Consider the following 17,312-nt stretch of genomic DNA (forward strand, 5'->3'; position numbering starts at 1 on the left):
CTCAGTTATCTCTGACACCACTGGCTTCTTCCTCCCCAGCTCTTCCCCAGATTCATTCCAGCTTCTTGTTCAGCCCCTTTTTTGGTCTGCAGGTACCCTGTAAAGGCCTATCAGCCACCTTCCCACAGCATCAAAGCATTGTTGCCTTGGCTTATTTATAATATTCAATAATTTATAATGTCCTTCTGTGGGAAACGTCAAGTCCTTCTGTGGGAAACAAGAACTTGGTGCCAACTACCCAGCTAATGGCCCAGGAGAGGCAGAAATATCATCTAAGCTACAAGACACTGTCCCAGCACTCAAAGAAGTTGGGTCATGTCTAATCTTTGCCTCTCTGAAATGTCTGTCCTCTAGCCGCCCAGGTAACAGTATCCACAACTTCCCACCAAGCCTCCTGTATCACCTGATGCCAGATTCTTCTCAGCCTCTACACCCAAGTGGTTACATTCATATTAAGTTACATTGCCAAAAGGCACATCAACAGCATTGATACTAAGAACTGTATCTAAACCTCCTCCTGCTCCCAAGCCCCATTGTGCCATCAGTTCACTGCATGATGGTAACAAATGGTTTCCTACTCTTAGGTCAAAAAGAAACAGCTCTAAATGAATGTTCTCTTCCTCGTAGGGAAGGACAACTAAAGGAATGGGTCCTAAACCTTATTTCAGAGCTCAGTGGGGTGTGATCAGCAGCGCAGAGTCTAGCTGGAGCCCTGCAGGTAGTGGTGATCTCCAGGGATCCCTCTGGATATGATCAAAAACTTCTTTACTGTGAGGGTGACAGAGCCGTGGAACAGGTTGCCCAGAGAGGTTGTGGAGTCTTTCTCTCTGGAGACACTCAAAACACAGTTGGACATGATCCCGTGTAACCTGCTGTGGGTGAACCTGCTCTAGCAGGGGTTTGAACTTGATGATCTCCAGAGGGTCCTTCCAACCCCAACCAGCCTGTAATTCTGTAAAGTTCTCCAGTGAATTGCTGCAAGACTCATCTTTCTCCAGAAATTCCTCAAGCTCTGCCATACAGGTCAGAAATGGTCTCCTGACCTGGGAAGAGGCAAATTTCCCAAACAATGCCAAGAGCACCATCAGCAGGCCTTCAGTACTGCAAAGTGCAGCTTTCCTCATGCTGATGCCAGAATACAATCTTATATGAAACAGATCCCAAAGGACACACAACTACAGGTTGTCACTGAGCTTCCTTTCTGACTCCTTTATCCTCCTTTTGAAACCACTGAGAGGGAAAGCCAGGAAGCTTTCCCAGAAAGACACAGGTAGTACTGACCTAGGGAAAGAAAATTCCAGAAGAAACAAAAGGAGTAGGAGCTCTACTCTTAGCACTGATTTAGTTCTTTATGAGAGTTTGGTCTAATGCCTCCTGAAAGCAACTAGTTCAGTTTAGAACACGGCAAAACACTCATACAGATGAAAAAAAGCTAAACTTGTGTCTGCACAACTTTATTTTCACATGTAAAACATGCACCCTTGCACGTGGCAGTCCAACTCCTGTCTCTATTCAAGGCAACACCAGCTGTCACTCAAAGGGCAGCTCTACACCAAGTCAGGAAACTGCAGGGAGAAAATAATGGGCCATTATTCCCCAATTTTAATACCTAGTTCTTGCTGATGCTTTGACTTCAGGTCTTCTTTTTCCTTCAGACATTGTTCTCTGATCTTCTCCCACTCCAGCTGATGGCGGCTTTGCAGGATGGCCACCTCCTGCGCACGTTTGTCGTTGAGCATCTCCCGCAGCTCCACAAGGGCAGTCTCCTTCTCTTTCCTCAGGTTTGCCTGCGTAAGCTCCAGCTGGGAAGTGTGCATATTGTTTAAGGTCAGGCGTAAAGCTTCCAGTTCAAGGCTGTGCAGTGTCTGTGATGGAGGAAAAGAAGGGTTTCTCCCTCCCCTCTAAGGAAACATGCTCGCTTTTTTCATGACCAGTTTCAGTTTCAGCTGTTAAACACAGCTAAGTTTTGCCTTTCTGTACTTGGAGAATGTTTTCTTTGTGGTAGAGACCCTTAAAAGAACACTTAAAAGAAGCTGACTTTTGTCACACACCAGCTCACCCCAACCCTTCACTGCCTATTGAAAAAATTCCTTATATTTGCTACTGGTTATAATTTGTTAAAAAAATTAAAATTCTGAAGTGGTATTGGAAAAGTAGAAATAAAATTCACCACACTTCATTAAAAAAAAAAAAGGGGGGAATAGCCAACAGTTAGAAATGGCAGCTAAAACAGACCAACCAAACTTCTCAATTCTTAACCTAACCAGTATACCAACAGCTTGTAATTAGACCTAACGCTGGACATATTCTTTCCATTTCCACTTTGCATTTAGTGAAGGTGTTAAAAGACCCAGTAAATATCTAGAGGAAAAAAGTCAAGTTTTCATACTTCAGATGCAAGAAAGCATTCCTGATTATACTAACGGGATAGTTAAAAGTGGGTGGGGCTTAGTATTGTTCCTAAATTCACTTGTTAAACTTACCAAGACATGAAAAATTAGTTGTTTTTGTTCCTTAAACCCATCAATTTAAGCAATTAAGTTTCCTTCAGAATTAACGTTAAAATATAACGGCAGTGAGGACCCTGGAGAACTCCTCTAGGAAACATCTAATACCACCCACCAAGAGACAAGCTCTATTTCTTCAGTTGCAGCACTACATGAAAGAGCACACGCAATTCCCACAGAAATTAAAGGAGAAGGCTCCTTGATTTCTGTGCCTCCTGGAGATCATGAAACCTCAGGTCAGTACTACAGTAATCACTGTGTTTCTTCCTTTTACCTGGGACTGGAGCTGAGCTTGCTCCTGCTCTGCTTTGTGTGTGGCTGCCATTTGCTGCCGAAGTTCATCCAATAGGTGCTTCTGCTCTTCCTTCAGTTCAGCACGGAGCTTCTCCATCTCCTCTTCGTGTTTAGCAGCCAGTTCAGAGATTTCACGATCGTGCTCTCGTTCATGTACCTGCAGAGAACAGGCAGATGAAAAGCTTTCTTTCTTCAAAGTATGGTTGTTTAGCCCTAATTATTGAATCAGAATTCTCCCCTCCTGCTGACCCCAAATCAAAGACATCACGGGAAAAAAACAAAATTAATACACTTTTGCATCTCCAAAATGTTTACACTACTTAAATGACAATGCAAAACAAGTTTATTTTTCCAAAATAAACCCAATTACAGCATTTACCTTTTTTATTACAGCAATCTCTTCCTTTTTTTTTTCTTCTAGCTTCTCCTGTTTTTCCACTTTATCTTTTATTTCAGCATTTAATTCTTCTATCTGAAAACAGGCATACAAACATTTGCAATGGCAACCTTAAGCATTACGAAATCTCACGACTCCTGCAGTTACCAGAGTTTCCTACCTCTCTCTTGTGTGTCAAACTCACTTCAGTTAATTCAATGTGCTGAGTGGCCATTTTATCCATTTCCTCTTTGTAATGTTTCTCCACCTTGGATTGAGCCTCCTGTGCAGCTTGGGCAGCCTGAAAGGATTCCTGCAAGCGAGCCTTGAGATTCAAATGAGCCTCTTTCAAATGGGCAATTTCTTCAGTCAACTGGTTCTTTACCTCACTGTATTCAGTACTCTTTTCCTTTATTTCAGCAGTAAGTTTATGAATTTCTTGGTTGCAAAGGTTTAACCTGTCCTCATAGCCCAGTCTTTCACACTCCTGTACTTCTTTGAGGTTTTTCATTTCAGCATTAAGGTCATGTATGTTTTTCTCAAGGTCCTCAATGATGCCAGCATTCTCCACTAGTGCTTTTTCTGCTTTCACCAAATCCTCCTCCACAGCAGATAATCTTTCTCCTAAGGCTGTTTTTTCCTTCAATAAAAGTGCTAAATTTTGTTCTTTGTTATTGATTTCAGCTTTGAGCAACTCCTGTTCTTTTAGCAACGTCTCCTCAGATACAGTTTTCTGCCCGAGCAGCTCTGCTATTCTCTGGTTTTTAGCCTTCTGCACATCAAGCTGGCTTTGCATCTGATCCCTTTGACTTTGCAAAGCAGCCAACTGACGGCCAAAGAGAGACTGCACTTCGCTTGTCACAGAATCAGAAGCCATTTTCTGCTCTTGAACGTCTTTCACTAATTGCTCCTGAGCTCGCAGCTGCACCATTAACATTTCTCTTTCCTCTTGGAGGTCCTTCACCATTTCTTGCCAGATAGAGGGTTTTGACACTTGTGCCAGGGCCTCTACAGCACAGCGAGGCTGGCCTCCACCCTCACCCTGCTGCTTTACTAGAAACATGAGTTTATTTTCAAGTTCTTTCTCCTTCTCCATTTTTTCCAGTTCTTTTTCACAACAGATCCGTGCTGCACGTTCCTCCTCCAGTTCTGCCTGCATATGAGAGAGTTCAGACACTGCTTTTTCCCATTTTCCAACAGCTTCTTGGGTGTCCTGATAAGCTATCTTCAAGGCTGACTCCGTCTGATGGAGCTGCTCAATTAGCTTCACACATCTCTCTGCTGAACACACTGTCTCACCATCCTTTACGTCACCGTAGTCTCTTAGTTTGTTTTCCTGCAGGCGGTTATCCGGCACAAACAAAACAAACGCCTCTGCTCCCACCTCTTCAAAAGCTTGTTGAGCCAAGGCACTAGGACATGTTCCCTCATCAAGGCTAGAGTTTAATGGAGGAGATATAAAACCTGTGCTGGGTTCTAGAAGCACACTGTTGTCTGGCCCACACGTACTGCATCCACCCTCCTCGATGGCATGACCTTCTGAAGTGCTGGATGCATAGGAGTCTTCTGGTGTTCCTATGGAAATCAGATATTTAGCCAACATACCTTCATCACCACTGAAGAGCCCCAGTTCTGACAAGTGTCCTTCAGACAGGTTATCTCCTTTGCTACTTTCATTATTCTCTGTGATCTCTGAATTCTTAATTTCTTCTAACTGATCCCTTGAGGATTCACACTGGGACTCCAGTTCTTCGTGCACTGGCTCGTCTCCACCTTCCAACTGCTGTGGTTTGTCCCACATCTCCTCAAGCCCTGCTACCTGCAACTCTGACACCCCTGATAAAATTGGGTTTTCCCTCAATTTCATTAGCTTTTTATTGGAGACAATCTCTCCATCACGCTTTTGCCCTGCATCTATACTTTTTTCAGCCTCATAAAGTCGCTTTTCATTTAATTCCTGGATGAAAGAATTCAGTTTCTGAACCTCTTCATTCAAGGACTGTTTTTCTTGTTTATATCGTTGGGCTTCCTTAGCCTGCTCTTCTGCATCAGAAAGTTGACACTTAAGGCCATCAATTAGATTCTTGTATTTAGTCTCAATTTCAGATTTCTCTCTCTGAAAGTCCTCTTTTTGGTTTTCAAGTCTCTTCCTCAAATTTTCATTATTAATTTCAGACTCCTGAAGACTACTATTTAAGTCAATTATTATGCCATTCAAATTCTGAATATGTTCTTCAGAATTCAAAGCATAGAGTTCTTTTTTTAACTGTTCAAGCTCATTCTTGTATTTTAAAATAATTTCTTCTTCATATGCCTGCTTGGCTACTGCAATCTCTCTTCTGCAGCACTTCTCCAGCTCATTCCTCAAGTTACCCAACTGTCTGCAAATATCCTTCTCATGAATGGTTTTCAGTTCTTCAATATGTTGCTGTTCTTTCACTTTGGATAAAGCTATTTCATTCTTTAACTCTGTTATTTCTGAGTCCCGGAGAGAAAGTGTTTGTTGTAGTACAGACAAGCCAAATCTTTCTGTTGCCAGCAGATCCTGAAGACTTTTAATGCATTGCTCTTTTTCATCTATGCTTTTGTATAGCTCTTGCATTGTACCTTTCATATCCTCTTCCATCTGGGCAAGGAGATTTTCTTTATCTTTGGTATTCTTAAAAACAAAACATTACATATGAAATACGCCATTGAAATATGATACGATTTTAATTGCCTTAAGCCTCATGCTTTTAATTTACCTTCAAGAACAATAATTAAGCGCAGGGTGTATCATTGGCCTATGCAACAGAATTTTTAAGCACAGAGATTGGAAAGTACCACTGAAAGACTCTTCAAATGTGATAATAAAAATATCAAATTGCCAAAATGGTATGCCACTGACTCCAGAGAGAAGGGAAATAGTGGCTGTCGCAAACTTCAGCAATTTTAATTACAAATAAAATAAAATAACATCAAGAGCTACAGACACCTCTCCACCCCATAGCTCAGAAAAAATACCTCCCATAGGCAGGAGTAAGCCAACAGAACAGCCATGTCAAATTTTGCCTCCTCTGATTCACTTAAACTTTTAAGGCTTCTATCCATGGCATTGCTGGTTACAGTCTTAAAGGAGATCAGACCTTTTAAGTTGTTCCTTTAATGTTTGTAACCACAATCCCTACAGATTTACTTCTAAAGAAGAAGACTTTTTTCATGATTGTGTCACTACAGCAGGTCCGAGTTATCACCAAATTGGAAATAATTATTATAAAGGAATCAGTGTCTGTTTTTACCTTTTGAGAAGACTCCAACTGTACTTCTAGGTCATGTGCTTTCTGGCGCAGCATCTCCAAGTGGGCATTTTGCTCTCTGAGACGATCCTGGAACAGCGACATTTGCTGCTGGGCTTCTAATCCTTCGTTTTTCCTGAGACTTTTACTCCTCAGCATCTGGTTAACCTGAGCACATAAGGGTACTCCCAGTCAGAAGTCTGTTTGTATCCAAACAACTCATGCACAAGACTCACTGTCTGCATAAAATACACTGCATTCATATACTACAGATTTGCCCTATGGCTTTCATTCTCAACAGATAAGAATCTCCCTAAAAAGTCAGGTAAAACTTGTCATGTTTTAGGTGCTCTTACTGTGAAGATGTGTTAGATGATTCATCCCTATGATGAATTCTCCAGTATTAAGAGCCTAAAAATCTAACATAATGAACCATACTGAATTCCTCCAATATGAAGCAGAACTTCCAATGGACTGGACATACCAATAAGAAGACAATGAACAAAACCAGTCTTCTCTGCAAAGGATTTACAGCTCATTACTAAAGGGTTTTGTTTTTTTTTTTTCTCTCTCCACATCCCTTCAAATGAAAACATTTCCACCATGGGGGTAACATAAAATGTGTTTTACTCATTTTTAAAATCTTTTTCTGAAGATGTTGCTAAAGCCAAGAAATAATACCTAAGACAGTATTAGTGCTTTCATCTATTATCAAAATTGACATGCTTCCACAAACAATGTGCATCCTATCACTGGAATTATTTGGAGTATGCCTCAAGTGCTATTTAGAGGCTTTATCCCAGTCTTTCAATGGCTTATGCAGCAAATCCCAACAAACATCTGTAGAGTAACTTTCACTATTACCACCTATTTTACCAACAGCAACTAGAATTGCAAATAGAAAACAGAAATTTTTTTGTTATTTTACAAGATTTCATTTAGCAGACGATTTATTTTCCAGGGCATGAGCAACTCCCCTGAACTAAAAAGTCCCAGTTTGCCTTTTTTAAAATTTTTAAACCCCATTCCTTTCCTATCCAGACAGTCAAGACATGTAATCCCACCTAGGGCAATTCTTATCCCGCAAACCTGAAATGGTAAGTATACAGAAATATTTCTCTTTGGCTCATACTACAAGGCTCCAAAGACTATGAATATATGGGTTCAGAGAGAACAGCCATTAGAACACTGAGCATCACCAAAACATAAAGCATTTTTTAAAATACATTTTAAAGTAGATGAAAGGCTGCAGTATCTCTCGTTATCCAGGGATTACATCCATGATCAACTTGTTGCACTGAAGCAGGTTCTCTGTGCCACAGGGGGTTGCCTCAACCATCTTCACGTTTTTTTAAATCTCCTTCTTTGAGTCAAGTCACATTACCTCAGTACAGTAAGTTTCTGTCTAAGCGCTGAGCTGTTCCAGTTGCCCAAGTAGAAACTCCGAGATTGCTTTGGCAAAGGAAAAATGATCACGTGCAAACTCAGGTTATTACAGCAGTGGTTGTGTACAGACCCCCAAACCACCAACAGTATTGTGTGAAGTTCCCTAACAAGGGCTTATTAACTGATGAACAAGGAAGTGTAATGACCTCCAAAAACATTACACAATCAAGTGGAAAATATGAGGATATTTCCGTGACTTCTCTGGAAAAAAATGCTCCACCTTGCCCTGAAATCACTATCACTGCTGTGCTACAATATGAACTAGCAAGAGCTACATGATCAGCTCAGTATGTTTCCACATTCATAGTCCAAACCTGTTCTTACTCTCTTGGTAAGGACACAGAGACTGGAGGAGAGGCACACCTGATGTAACTGAAGCTGTAAATCATGGACCTGACCAGCAACGCGTGAAGCCTCTTCCTGCAGGTCATCCCGGTCTTCCTTGGCCTGTTGAAGGCAGCTCGTGAGCTTCCTGATGATTTCATTCTGCTCTTGAACAGTAGTTTCCTACAGGGATCACAAGAAGTGCACTTTTGAAGCTAAAATATTCCTAGTATATTTGGAACCAAGTAAGTTTTCTTCAAAGCTGCTACAGAATCGTAGTTTTAACAAACTTGCACCAGAGGTGTTCAAAGACAATGGCAGGCGTGATGAAAGAGGAGTCTTACACTGATCTCAAGGATGACAAACCTAATCAAAAGTGACTTTTTAAACAAACTATAGGATACCAGTAATGAAATTAACATTTTTACTTCAAAATTTGTAGCTCTAATTGATGTAAAAGCAATAAGGTTTTCAAAAAGTATATAATGAATATTTAGTGCTCCCTAAAATGAGTCCTATCTGTCAGCTCTTCCCTTCAGCCATGTGAAAGGAAGCTAATGAGATGGGACACATTAATCCTATTTCACGTTAATCAAATTAATCTTTTCAATTTATTTCTCACCAACAGGAAATGTCTTTGTTTCCCCAGTCCTAGAAGGAGGGGGAAAAAAAAGAAAACCACACAAAGGGGCAAATAGTTATTCTTAGGAATCACCTGGTAATAATTTACCTTTACATAGAACTGCTAGAGAAGGAGAATTCAATATATTATTTTTTAATATATTGGAAGAGGATGCTGCTTTTTGCAGTTATCAAGGTGAAGCACTTCACACTAAAAAAAAAATACTTCTTTTCAGTTTTGCCACCTAAATATTTTCAGGATTAAAGTGAAATATTATTATCCCATTATCCACTTCTATGAAACATACCTGAAGCTGCATAGAGTCATTGTGCTGTGTGAGCTGGTCCTGCAGTTCATCCATCTGTGCAGTGAGTTTTTCCACTGCCTCCTGTTTCTCCAGAAGTCTGTTCTCCAGCTCAGCTATCCTTGCCTGACACACCTTAGCATCAGCCTCGCTGTATTCTGCAGCAGAATTTATCCTGTCTTTCTTCATGAAAGAAACAAAAACATATTTATTCACTAAAATAATATATCATTTCTGGTTTGCAGTTAGTCTGAAAATAAACTCAGCTTCAAGGTTAAGTCCTAGGTAAATTCTACTTTTAAAGTAATTCAACACTGGGACTTTGTGTTTAATAGAAACACTATATACATGAAGTCCTTAATTGTTAAAAAATTCAAATAAAAATAATTAATAAATAATATATTTTCACATGATACTTTAAGGTACAAAAGTAAATTAAGCATGTTGTGATTCTATAGCACGAAATGGTGGCAATGTGCCATTTTGGCATGTATTGGGATATAAATACCTTCCAACAACTGACTGAAATTTGGGAGGGGGCAGGCAGAATACTACCAAACAAGCAAAATTTTTACAATCATTTGTGCTGACTGGAGAACAGTCCATCCACAGGAAAAATAACAATGTTAAGTTCTTCAATTAGAACTAAATTCCTATGGTTTTGAGAAGCAATATTGTTACATTTCTCACAGAAGATATACAGCATCTTGTATTTCATTTTAAATACTTTTTGTTCGTATCACATGAAACAACTAAGAATGAACCTACTTTTCAATTATATACATCATTGAAATTTCTCTGGACAAAGTCTACAATTTCACTAAAACTTCTTAGCAACCAATTTCACAGCCGGTACAGACAAAAAAGTGCCTGGTTTAGACTGTAAAATAGTGAAATCGCATCAGTTTTATCTCATTTGATAACAATGCCCAATTAATAATTTTAGCAACCAACTATCACAGACCTATACAGGATCTTTTACCAAAGATACATTCTTTCACACTTACTTCAGTTGCATGATCATTCAGTACGTCCCAGTTGGACAAATCAGCATTCCCCTGGTAAGTAAACAAATAAAACAGACACTAAATCATGGCCATTTTAAAAGAAAATAAGGAAAATTAAGAGGGGAAAAAAAGGAAAATAAGGAAACCCAGAATTATTTTGGAAACACCCTAAGCACATGAGCCAGAAAGGTCCATGTTGTGAGATAACATATCAGTCAGAGACTGACTTTTAATGCTAAACCCAGCTGGTCTTCCATGGTAAAATGAAATAATTAACAGCAAAAACCAAACAAACAAGCAAAAATTATTATAAATGTCTACTTAAATTTAGGGCTAAGCCTCACCACTGAGATTCAATGTTTGATCCTCAGCTGTTGTGGCTGGCCAATACAGCTGAGCAATCTCTGATCTCCTGCTAAATACTAGTAAATTGACAGGAGATTATTTAACAAACATGCTGAAACCATTCAGGTAACTACAAAAGAAGTACTTTTTTCTGACACACGTCCATAAGGTAGCTTGGTATCTTGAAAGATGTTTCCCTTTCACTAAATTCCCAACAAGACCAAGATGACTATAGCACTATTTGGAAAAGGCAGCCCATAGCCCTCCCCGTATTTTGAATCTGTATGAAGTAGTTCCCAATGATTACTGTCTCCCTTGAAGTGCCCTCTCCAGGTAACCTAGAATTCCAGCTGCTTTATAAACCAGCTATTTTGACAAAAGCTGGTTAGAAGTTGTAAGTGATTTTTGTTTCTTTTTGAATTTAAGTTCACATGAATATAGTAAGGACACTCCTGTGACTGAATGACAAAATACTATGCTTTTTCTCAAACACTTCGGTGTGTAGCTTCATAACAGCCTTTGCATTATGTTGAAGATATCCTGAAAGCATCAGGGATACCCCCAAAACAGAAACCAGGATCATACATGAAAGTCATATCCTCCATTATTGGAGGTTTGCAAATACACATTAGGCACAAGCAGAGTCACATTTTAAACAAATCCGGCATTGGAAATAACATCTATACTGGCTTTACAATGGCTATTGAGAGCTTGCTGGAATAAATAATAATGTTTCAGAAAACATTAAGCACTTTTGAGCCAGCAAAGTGATACAAAACCAGACTAATAACACGCATTATAAAGTTCTGGCAGCTCATCTGCTATACCTCTTAATCCAGATTTGCTATTACATGAAGTCACAGCCATGTAACCAGAAGAAGAGAAGTCCATGGCAGTGAAAGGTGAAAGACCACAATTTAGCAGGCTAACAGCTCCCTGACATTACCAGCCGTCCAGGCCGTATCATGGAGATGCCTTACTCCATACCTGACACCACTTTGTAACAGATTGAATTATTACAAGTGAAAATACACCAGTTTAATTCCTCCTCAATGGCAGCTCGTTGAGAGTGCCAGTGCCAGCGAACTCGCGCCCAAGTACCACAATCACCTGGAACACTTGTTATCTGCAGATGGGGCGAAGCCAAGGCAAGAAATACTAAGATTTACCTCTGTTGTCGCCTCTAGTAGGTTGGTGTCTTCATCCTTACTCTCTACTCCCTTACCAACTGCTACTGGGTGCTCTTCCTCCGGAACGTCATGCGTGTGGACAGCCGAGCCCTTCCTCTGCGCCGCCTTTTTCTGCGGCTGCGCGACGTCGCTCTTTGCTTTTCGCTGTCTGAAGTAAGCAAACTGTGCAGAAAAGATTGGAAGAGGTAGAGGGAGAGGTAAGCGAGGAAAAGGTAGCAGGACCACAAGATTAACACAGTCATGGGTAATGAAAATCCTGTCTCGATAAAATCTATACATCTGCAGAAAAACTGCTTTGTCTCCCTACTTTCCATGCACTCACAACGTACTGGATGACTGAGCCATTAAGCAACAGATCTCACATCAGTGCTAAAGACTCATTTCAACACAAGAATCAAATTTTACTCAGTGAAACTTTGTGTGTTAATGACAATCCAGAATTACAGCAAGGTAGATCAGCGAAGGAACGAGTTGTCAATATACTAGAAGCATCAGGAAAAAATAATAATTGAGCAGTCTTTCTGCAAGACTAGCAAAAACGAGAACCCCCTTGTCACGGTGCCAAAGCCAGCGCACCCCTACAAATATATCTAAACAGATCCTTGCCAGCGTAAGCTTTGAGATTAAAATTAACGGAAGTGAATCCTCATGCTCCTTCCCTGCCACCCCCTTAAGAGAATACAGCAAAACTTCCTCGCCAGAAAGCAGCCTCCAGTACATAAATAGAAAATCAATTAAGCCAGGTCATTTTAATTTCTTTTGTTGAAGAATCAGATGCTCTACTTTATCAGGCTATCACAGCTCCACAAAGCTCCAGGGACCTGTAAAGAATGTCACTGACAGAATTTATTACCCAACTCTCCCTAGCACCTTAAACAGCTTAAAAAGGATTATTGTTATTTTCAACTCTAGTATTGTGTTTAGGGAGCATTTCCAAGTAACATCTCCCTCACAGCATAAATCCAGATATCCTTCTCATAAGAAAAAAGCCTTCTTCAAGGTTAAAGCCATGGTTTATCAAGTGCAGTGTTACATCCTTGTGATGAGACAAAACAGATAGTTGTATGATGACTGGATGTAAACATCATTGCCAAGTTCTACCTGCAATACATATGAAAATCCAATGCTAGACAGCTTGGTTTTCCTGTCAAACAGCCACCTCACACAAAAATTTTGTGTCTTCTCATTCAGTTTGTGAAATGGATCTAGTTCAGTTCCCTCCCCTTACAGCAACTTCCACTGACACCTTAGCTACTCCACAGAAATATGGATACACATCTGCTACAACTGAGTAGCCTGTTTAAAAGGTGTACTTGCAGAAAGACAAAGTTGTATTTGCTGTTTCTTACCAGCTGATAAAAAACACTTAGGTGCAAACAGCTTATTTTTAATTTCTATACTTATTAATACTGAATGCAGATTAAATGCAGATCACCTGATGTCCTGTGCCTTTCATGATAAGCAAAATGAACAGGCCAGTACATAAAGCTGCAGTAAGACACAAATACTGTTCTCTGAAATCAGGTGTTAACTCTAGCACTTACTGATGGCAATGCATGTTAAAAATAGCTAGTGCACTAATTAACCTGATAACATGGGGAAAACGGGGCAGGAGGAAACCTGCAGAAAAATAGAGAATAGAGGAAACTGCTGAAGCAGGGAAAAAGGGAAAACAAGTGTAAAACAACCAGAAAAGATGAGAAAGGAAAGGCAGAGAGAGTGGGCACCATGGAAAGCAGTTAATGATTTCATGAAGGGACACGGAGTATCTGACATTAAAATACCAAGACTTGGCATGACTGAATACACAACCATGAATTTTTAAATGCACAGCCAAAGAAAACAAAACACATTTTATCCAATTCACATGCACTAAACACACAAAATCATAATACATATCATGCAAAAATAACCAACTATGCCAAAATTTAATGGAACTGCTGGACTTGGTGGAGTGGCTGGAGTCAAATATTCTTCTACTTATGGAATCATTGGATGGGGAAAAGTTCTATTTAGAGCAATATTGGGTTTCCCAAGCCTTCAATCAGCTACACAAATTTAAGTGTCACTGTAAGAGTATATCAGATTCTGAGTCATCCAACACAAAACAGCAAGTGTGAATGTGAAGCAAGCGTGACATAACTGCCTCTCCCCCACTACAGTGAGATCCCATTGTGCCCCTTTTGAAGGATTTCACTCTCCCTTTGCTTTCTAGAAAAGTGCAAAGGCAAAAGCTTCACTTCTAGCCAAGATGCAGCATTCCACAGGAACCCCAAGAGCACTGTCCACCACAGCAGCCAAAGCAGCTCTCCACGACAGAACACCACCTTTCTGTGGGTACCAACACTCTGCAACTTCATTTCACCAGAAACAGTCGGTTAGAAGCTGACCTGCTGCTTTACGTGCTTCAGAAATTAGTACCAAAACCAACACCCACAGAAAATTGAACTGAACAGAAAACCACATCGCAACCAAATAGAAACAGGTTGTCCAAATAAACTTCTTGGATACAGCTCTTGGCTACAGCAAATATAAGCAATAAGTGCCCTCAGACAAAACCCAGAAACGTTTTCTAGAGCTTCCTCAAAATGATGAAGTGGGAGAACTTCCTGGAAAACCTGAACTCCTTTTTCGTCTCCTAACGTGTAAAATACAGGAAGAGCAAAAGCTACTCACATCTGGGGTATGGCACACAGAGCTCTGTAACTAAAGACACAGGGGGCTGGCATGACTAGCTAATAAAAAACAAGGAGAAAAAAGAAGCACTGAATACTTGGGGTTTGTTCTGTTTCTCCATTATTACACCTTGGCTATCAGTATTGCATTTATTATTTACTACTGTATTTATTAAAAACAGGAATCCGAAGTACCTGATACAGTCAGCACTTAGCTGCCAAATCATTACAATTTCCAACTAATAGAACAGTTGTTATTACGTGATAACTTAAATCCAAGTATTGATTTTAAAATGAAAACATTTACATTATATTTCTTTCCCAAGTCATTGCTTAGCAGACTAAAATCTAAGGACGTCAATAATAAAATAATTGGGGGGGTGATTCGGGGGAGGAGGGAGGAGGTAAGCAAAAAGCCCCACAGCAGTTCACACCTCCCCACTGAAGCAGTATGAGACTGCAGTTACCATCACTGCACAGGCTACCCAACCAGCCTCTCTCCTGTCCCCTGCTGTCCCCCTGTTACTTGTGCAGTGATGAGGTGAGATGATTCAGGGAGCTGATCTGATGAACACTGAACACTTCTGTGTCAGACCGCAGATGGGATCACCTTAAGCTGCTCTAAGCTGCACCACAGGAAGGAAAACCTGTACCTGTTCACGGTCCTGCCTCCCTTTCAAAACTCCACTTGCATTCAAGAGGAGGACAGCACAAAGAAAACAGGAAAAAAGAAAAACAAAAGAACAAAACAGGAGAAACGTTTCCTTATGGCTCTATTACACAAGGGCCTTTAAACATGAGCTATCCAAAGGCAGTTTCTGAAGGAAGCTACAGTCCAGCAGCACGGCCACATCCTACCGTGGGATTAAGAACACACCACGGGCTACACTGAGGGGCATTTATTCCAGTAATTAGCCCAATATGCACCTGTTCCATAAGTCAGCTCTACAACTTCAGATATATAAGTAAAGATACAACAGCAGGGCAAGCACACAGTAACACATGGCAGATGTTGGGTATGAGCATAGTAATGAACGTGCATCTCACGTGCTTGCCTTACAAACCCTAACACACTACCTTTGTGTTTACTAAGCCCCAACGGATACTGCTTCAATTCATTCATCCATCCCGGTGTTTTTTGAAAACTTCCTGGTGCCCACAGCCTGCCAGCCAAGGGACAGATCTCTGTGACATTTTAAGAAGCAGAGGAAGCACTACAACCCCCTCTGCGTTTCTAAACCCTCTCCTCTCAGCATACCAAGTACATGACACTGTGCAGTAACAACGTTAATGGGGCTGCTAATTATGCTTTTTTTTTTTAAAATGGGAAGATGAGACAGATTTAACACATAGTGCAAAAAACCAGTAAATGCAACACTGGCTCTGCACATGTAACCTGAAACATAATGCAAGTCCGTGCTTTTTTTCTTTTCAATGGCAAACAACAGCTGTGCAACAGGTGGGAACTGGTAACTTATTCAAGCGAAGTCTATCACATTTTTTCTCACTACAAACAGATTCTGCACTGAGAGTTAACTTATGTTAACAGAAATGTTAACATGGGTCTTAGCACACTAAGGTAACTTCTCAACCTGTGGCTGTAGCCACAGACTGGCTAGACATAGCCAGAAGGGAAATGTGACAGCTCAAAACCCAGCAGAAATGCTGAATTAAAAGAAAAGTAACCAGGCATTTCTAACCAGCTTATTCAACACTGATACCAAAACAAAGCAGAATTTTTTTTATCTAAGGGGGTTAACACACATCAAGCGTTAATCACATGGCTGCAGACAGCAATTACTAAGAGAATGTTATCTTTATACATCAGCTGAGTTAGAAAGGACCCACAAGGATCATGGAGTCCAACTCTTAGCCCTGCACAGGACCATCCCCAAGTGTCACACCCTGTGCCCCAGAGGATCATCCAAACACTCCTGGCACTCTGGCAGCTTTGGTGCTGCGCCCACTGCCCTGGGGAGCCTGGTCAGTGCCCAACTACCCTCTGGGGGAAGAACCTTTCCCTGAGATCCAACCTGATCCTGCCCTGGCACAACTTCAGGCCTTTCCCTGGGGTCCTGTCCCTGGTCCCCACAGAGCAGAGATGGTGCTGCCCCTCCTCTGCCCCTCCCCAAGAAGTTGTAGCTGCAATAATAAATACTAAAACACACAAAGTCTGCTCTTTGGGATCCTCACCTGGAAACGCAGTACTCCCCCAAATACCCGAATCCCAGACAAAATCGGTAGAGTTGGTAATTAAAAGCTAACACCAAAGCAAAGCAGGACGTGGAGGCAGGCACACGCACTGCTGTCAGCTGCTCCGAGCTCACCTGGGACGGTGTCCGAGTGGCAGGATGGGAGCCCTCCGGGCAGCCTGCCGGGCATACTTTTCCCTGTAGAGCCGCGCTGCCCAAGTGAGTCCCCCCGGACTCCCGGCACAGCCGCTCGGCCCAGCCGCTGCCGGGACCCCGCACGGACCCCGCCACGCAGAGACCGCGGGCGGGATGGGGCGATACCGCAACCCCCGCCCCTCGCAGCCCCCGCCCAGCCGGCACCTCTTCCCCTCACCTTGGCCCTGCCGGCCTCCAGCTTGCGCCGCCGCGTTTCCTCCGCCGCCTCCATGCGAAGGCCGGTGTGGCCCGGCCCACGCCCCCCGCGCCGTCACCGCAGCGGGGACTGAGGGGCCGCGGTCATGGCCGCCCCGGGGCCGCGCCAGCACCGCCCGCTCAGCGGGGCTCCCCACGGATTGGCCACAGAGCGGTACCTGGCAGAGTCACCGACCAATGACGAGAGCGTTCCTCAGCCTGGCCCCGCCCACCCGCGCTAAATGGCGCCTGGGATAGGCCGGAGCGCACCCTCGGCCCCGCCTACTCCCCGCCCCCCGCGGCGGCCGCCAATGGGAGCCGCCCGCGCCGTTTCAAACGGGCCGCCGGCCACGGCCCCGCCCACG

The 17,312-nt window shown here is 42.1% G+C and overlaps 1 protein-coding gene across 13 annotated transcripts in view; it reads right to left on the minus strand.

The window, feature by feature from the left end:
- Nucleotides 1–17,012, minus strand: part of PCNT (pericentrin) — a 78,683-nt gene extending 61,671 nt beyond the window's left edge. For 10 of the 13 annotated variants that reach the window (XM_027666180.1, XM_027666178.1, XM_027666172.1 and 7 more), the window contains exons 1-10: nt 16,931–17,012; nt 11,670–11,852; nt 10,156–10,206; nt 9,152–9,331; nt 8,262–8,405; nt 6,456–6,620; nt 3,359–5,836; nt 3,181–3,273; nt 2,782–2,958; nt 1,610–1,865 (exon numbers count right to left, since the gene is read on the minus strand). In XM_027666180.1, the coding sequence (XP_027521981.1) occupies nt 1,610–1,865; nt 2,782–2,958; nt 3,181–3,273; nt 3,359–5,836; nt 6,456–6,620; nt 8,262–8,405; nt 9,152–9,331; nt 10,156–10,206; nt 11,670–11,852; nt 16,931–16,984 (3,781 nt within the window). In that variant the 5' untranslated portion in view covers nt 16,985–17,012. Of the gene's footprint in view, nt 1–1,609; nt 1,866–2,781; nt 2,959–3,180; nt 3,274–3,358; nt 5,837–6,455; nt 6,621–8,261; nt 8,406–9,151; nt 9,332–10,155; nt 10,207–11,669; nt 11,970–16,930 lie in introns of those variants that run through there. The other 3 variants (XM_027666174.1, XM_027666177.1, XM_027666167.1) reach the window with 3 other exon arrangements.
- Between the last annotated feature and the right edge of the window lie 300 nt (nt 17,013–17,312).

Source organism: Corapipo altera, unplaced genomic scaffold (assembly GCF_003945725.1).
Source record: "Corapipo altera isolate COAL_440 unplaced genomic scaffold, ASM394572v1 81, whole genome shotgun sequence".
Taxonomy (NCBI): Eukaryota; Metazoa; Chordata; class Aves; order Passeriformes; family Pipridae; genus Corapipo; species Corapipo altera.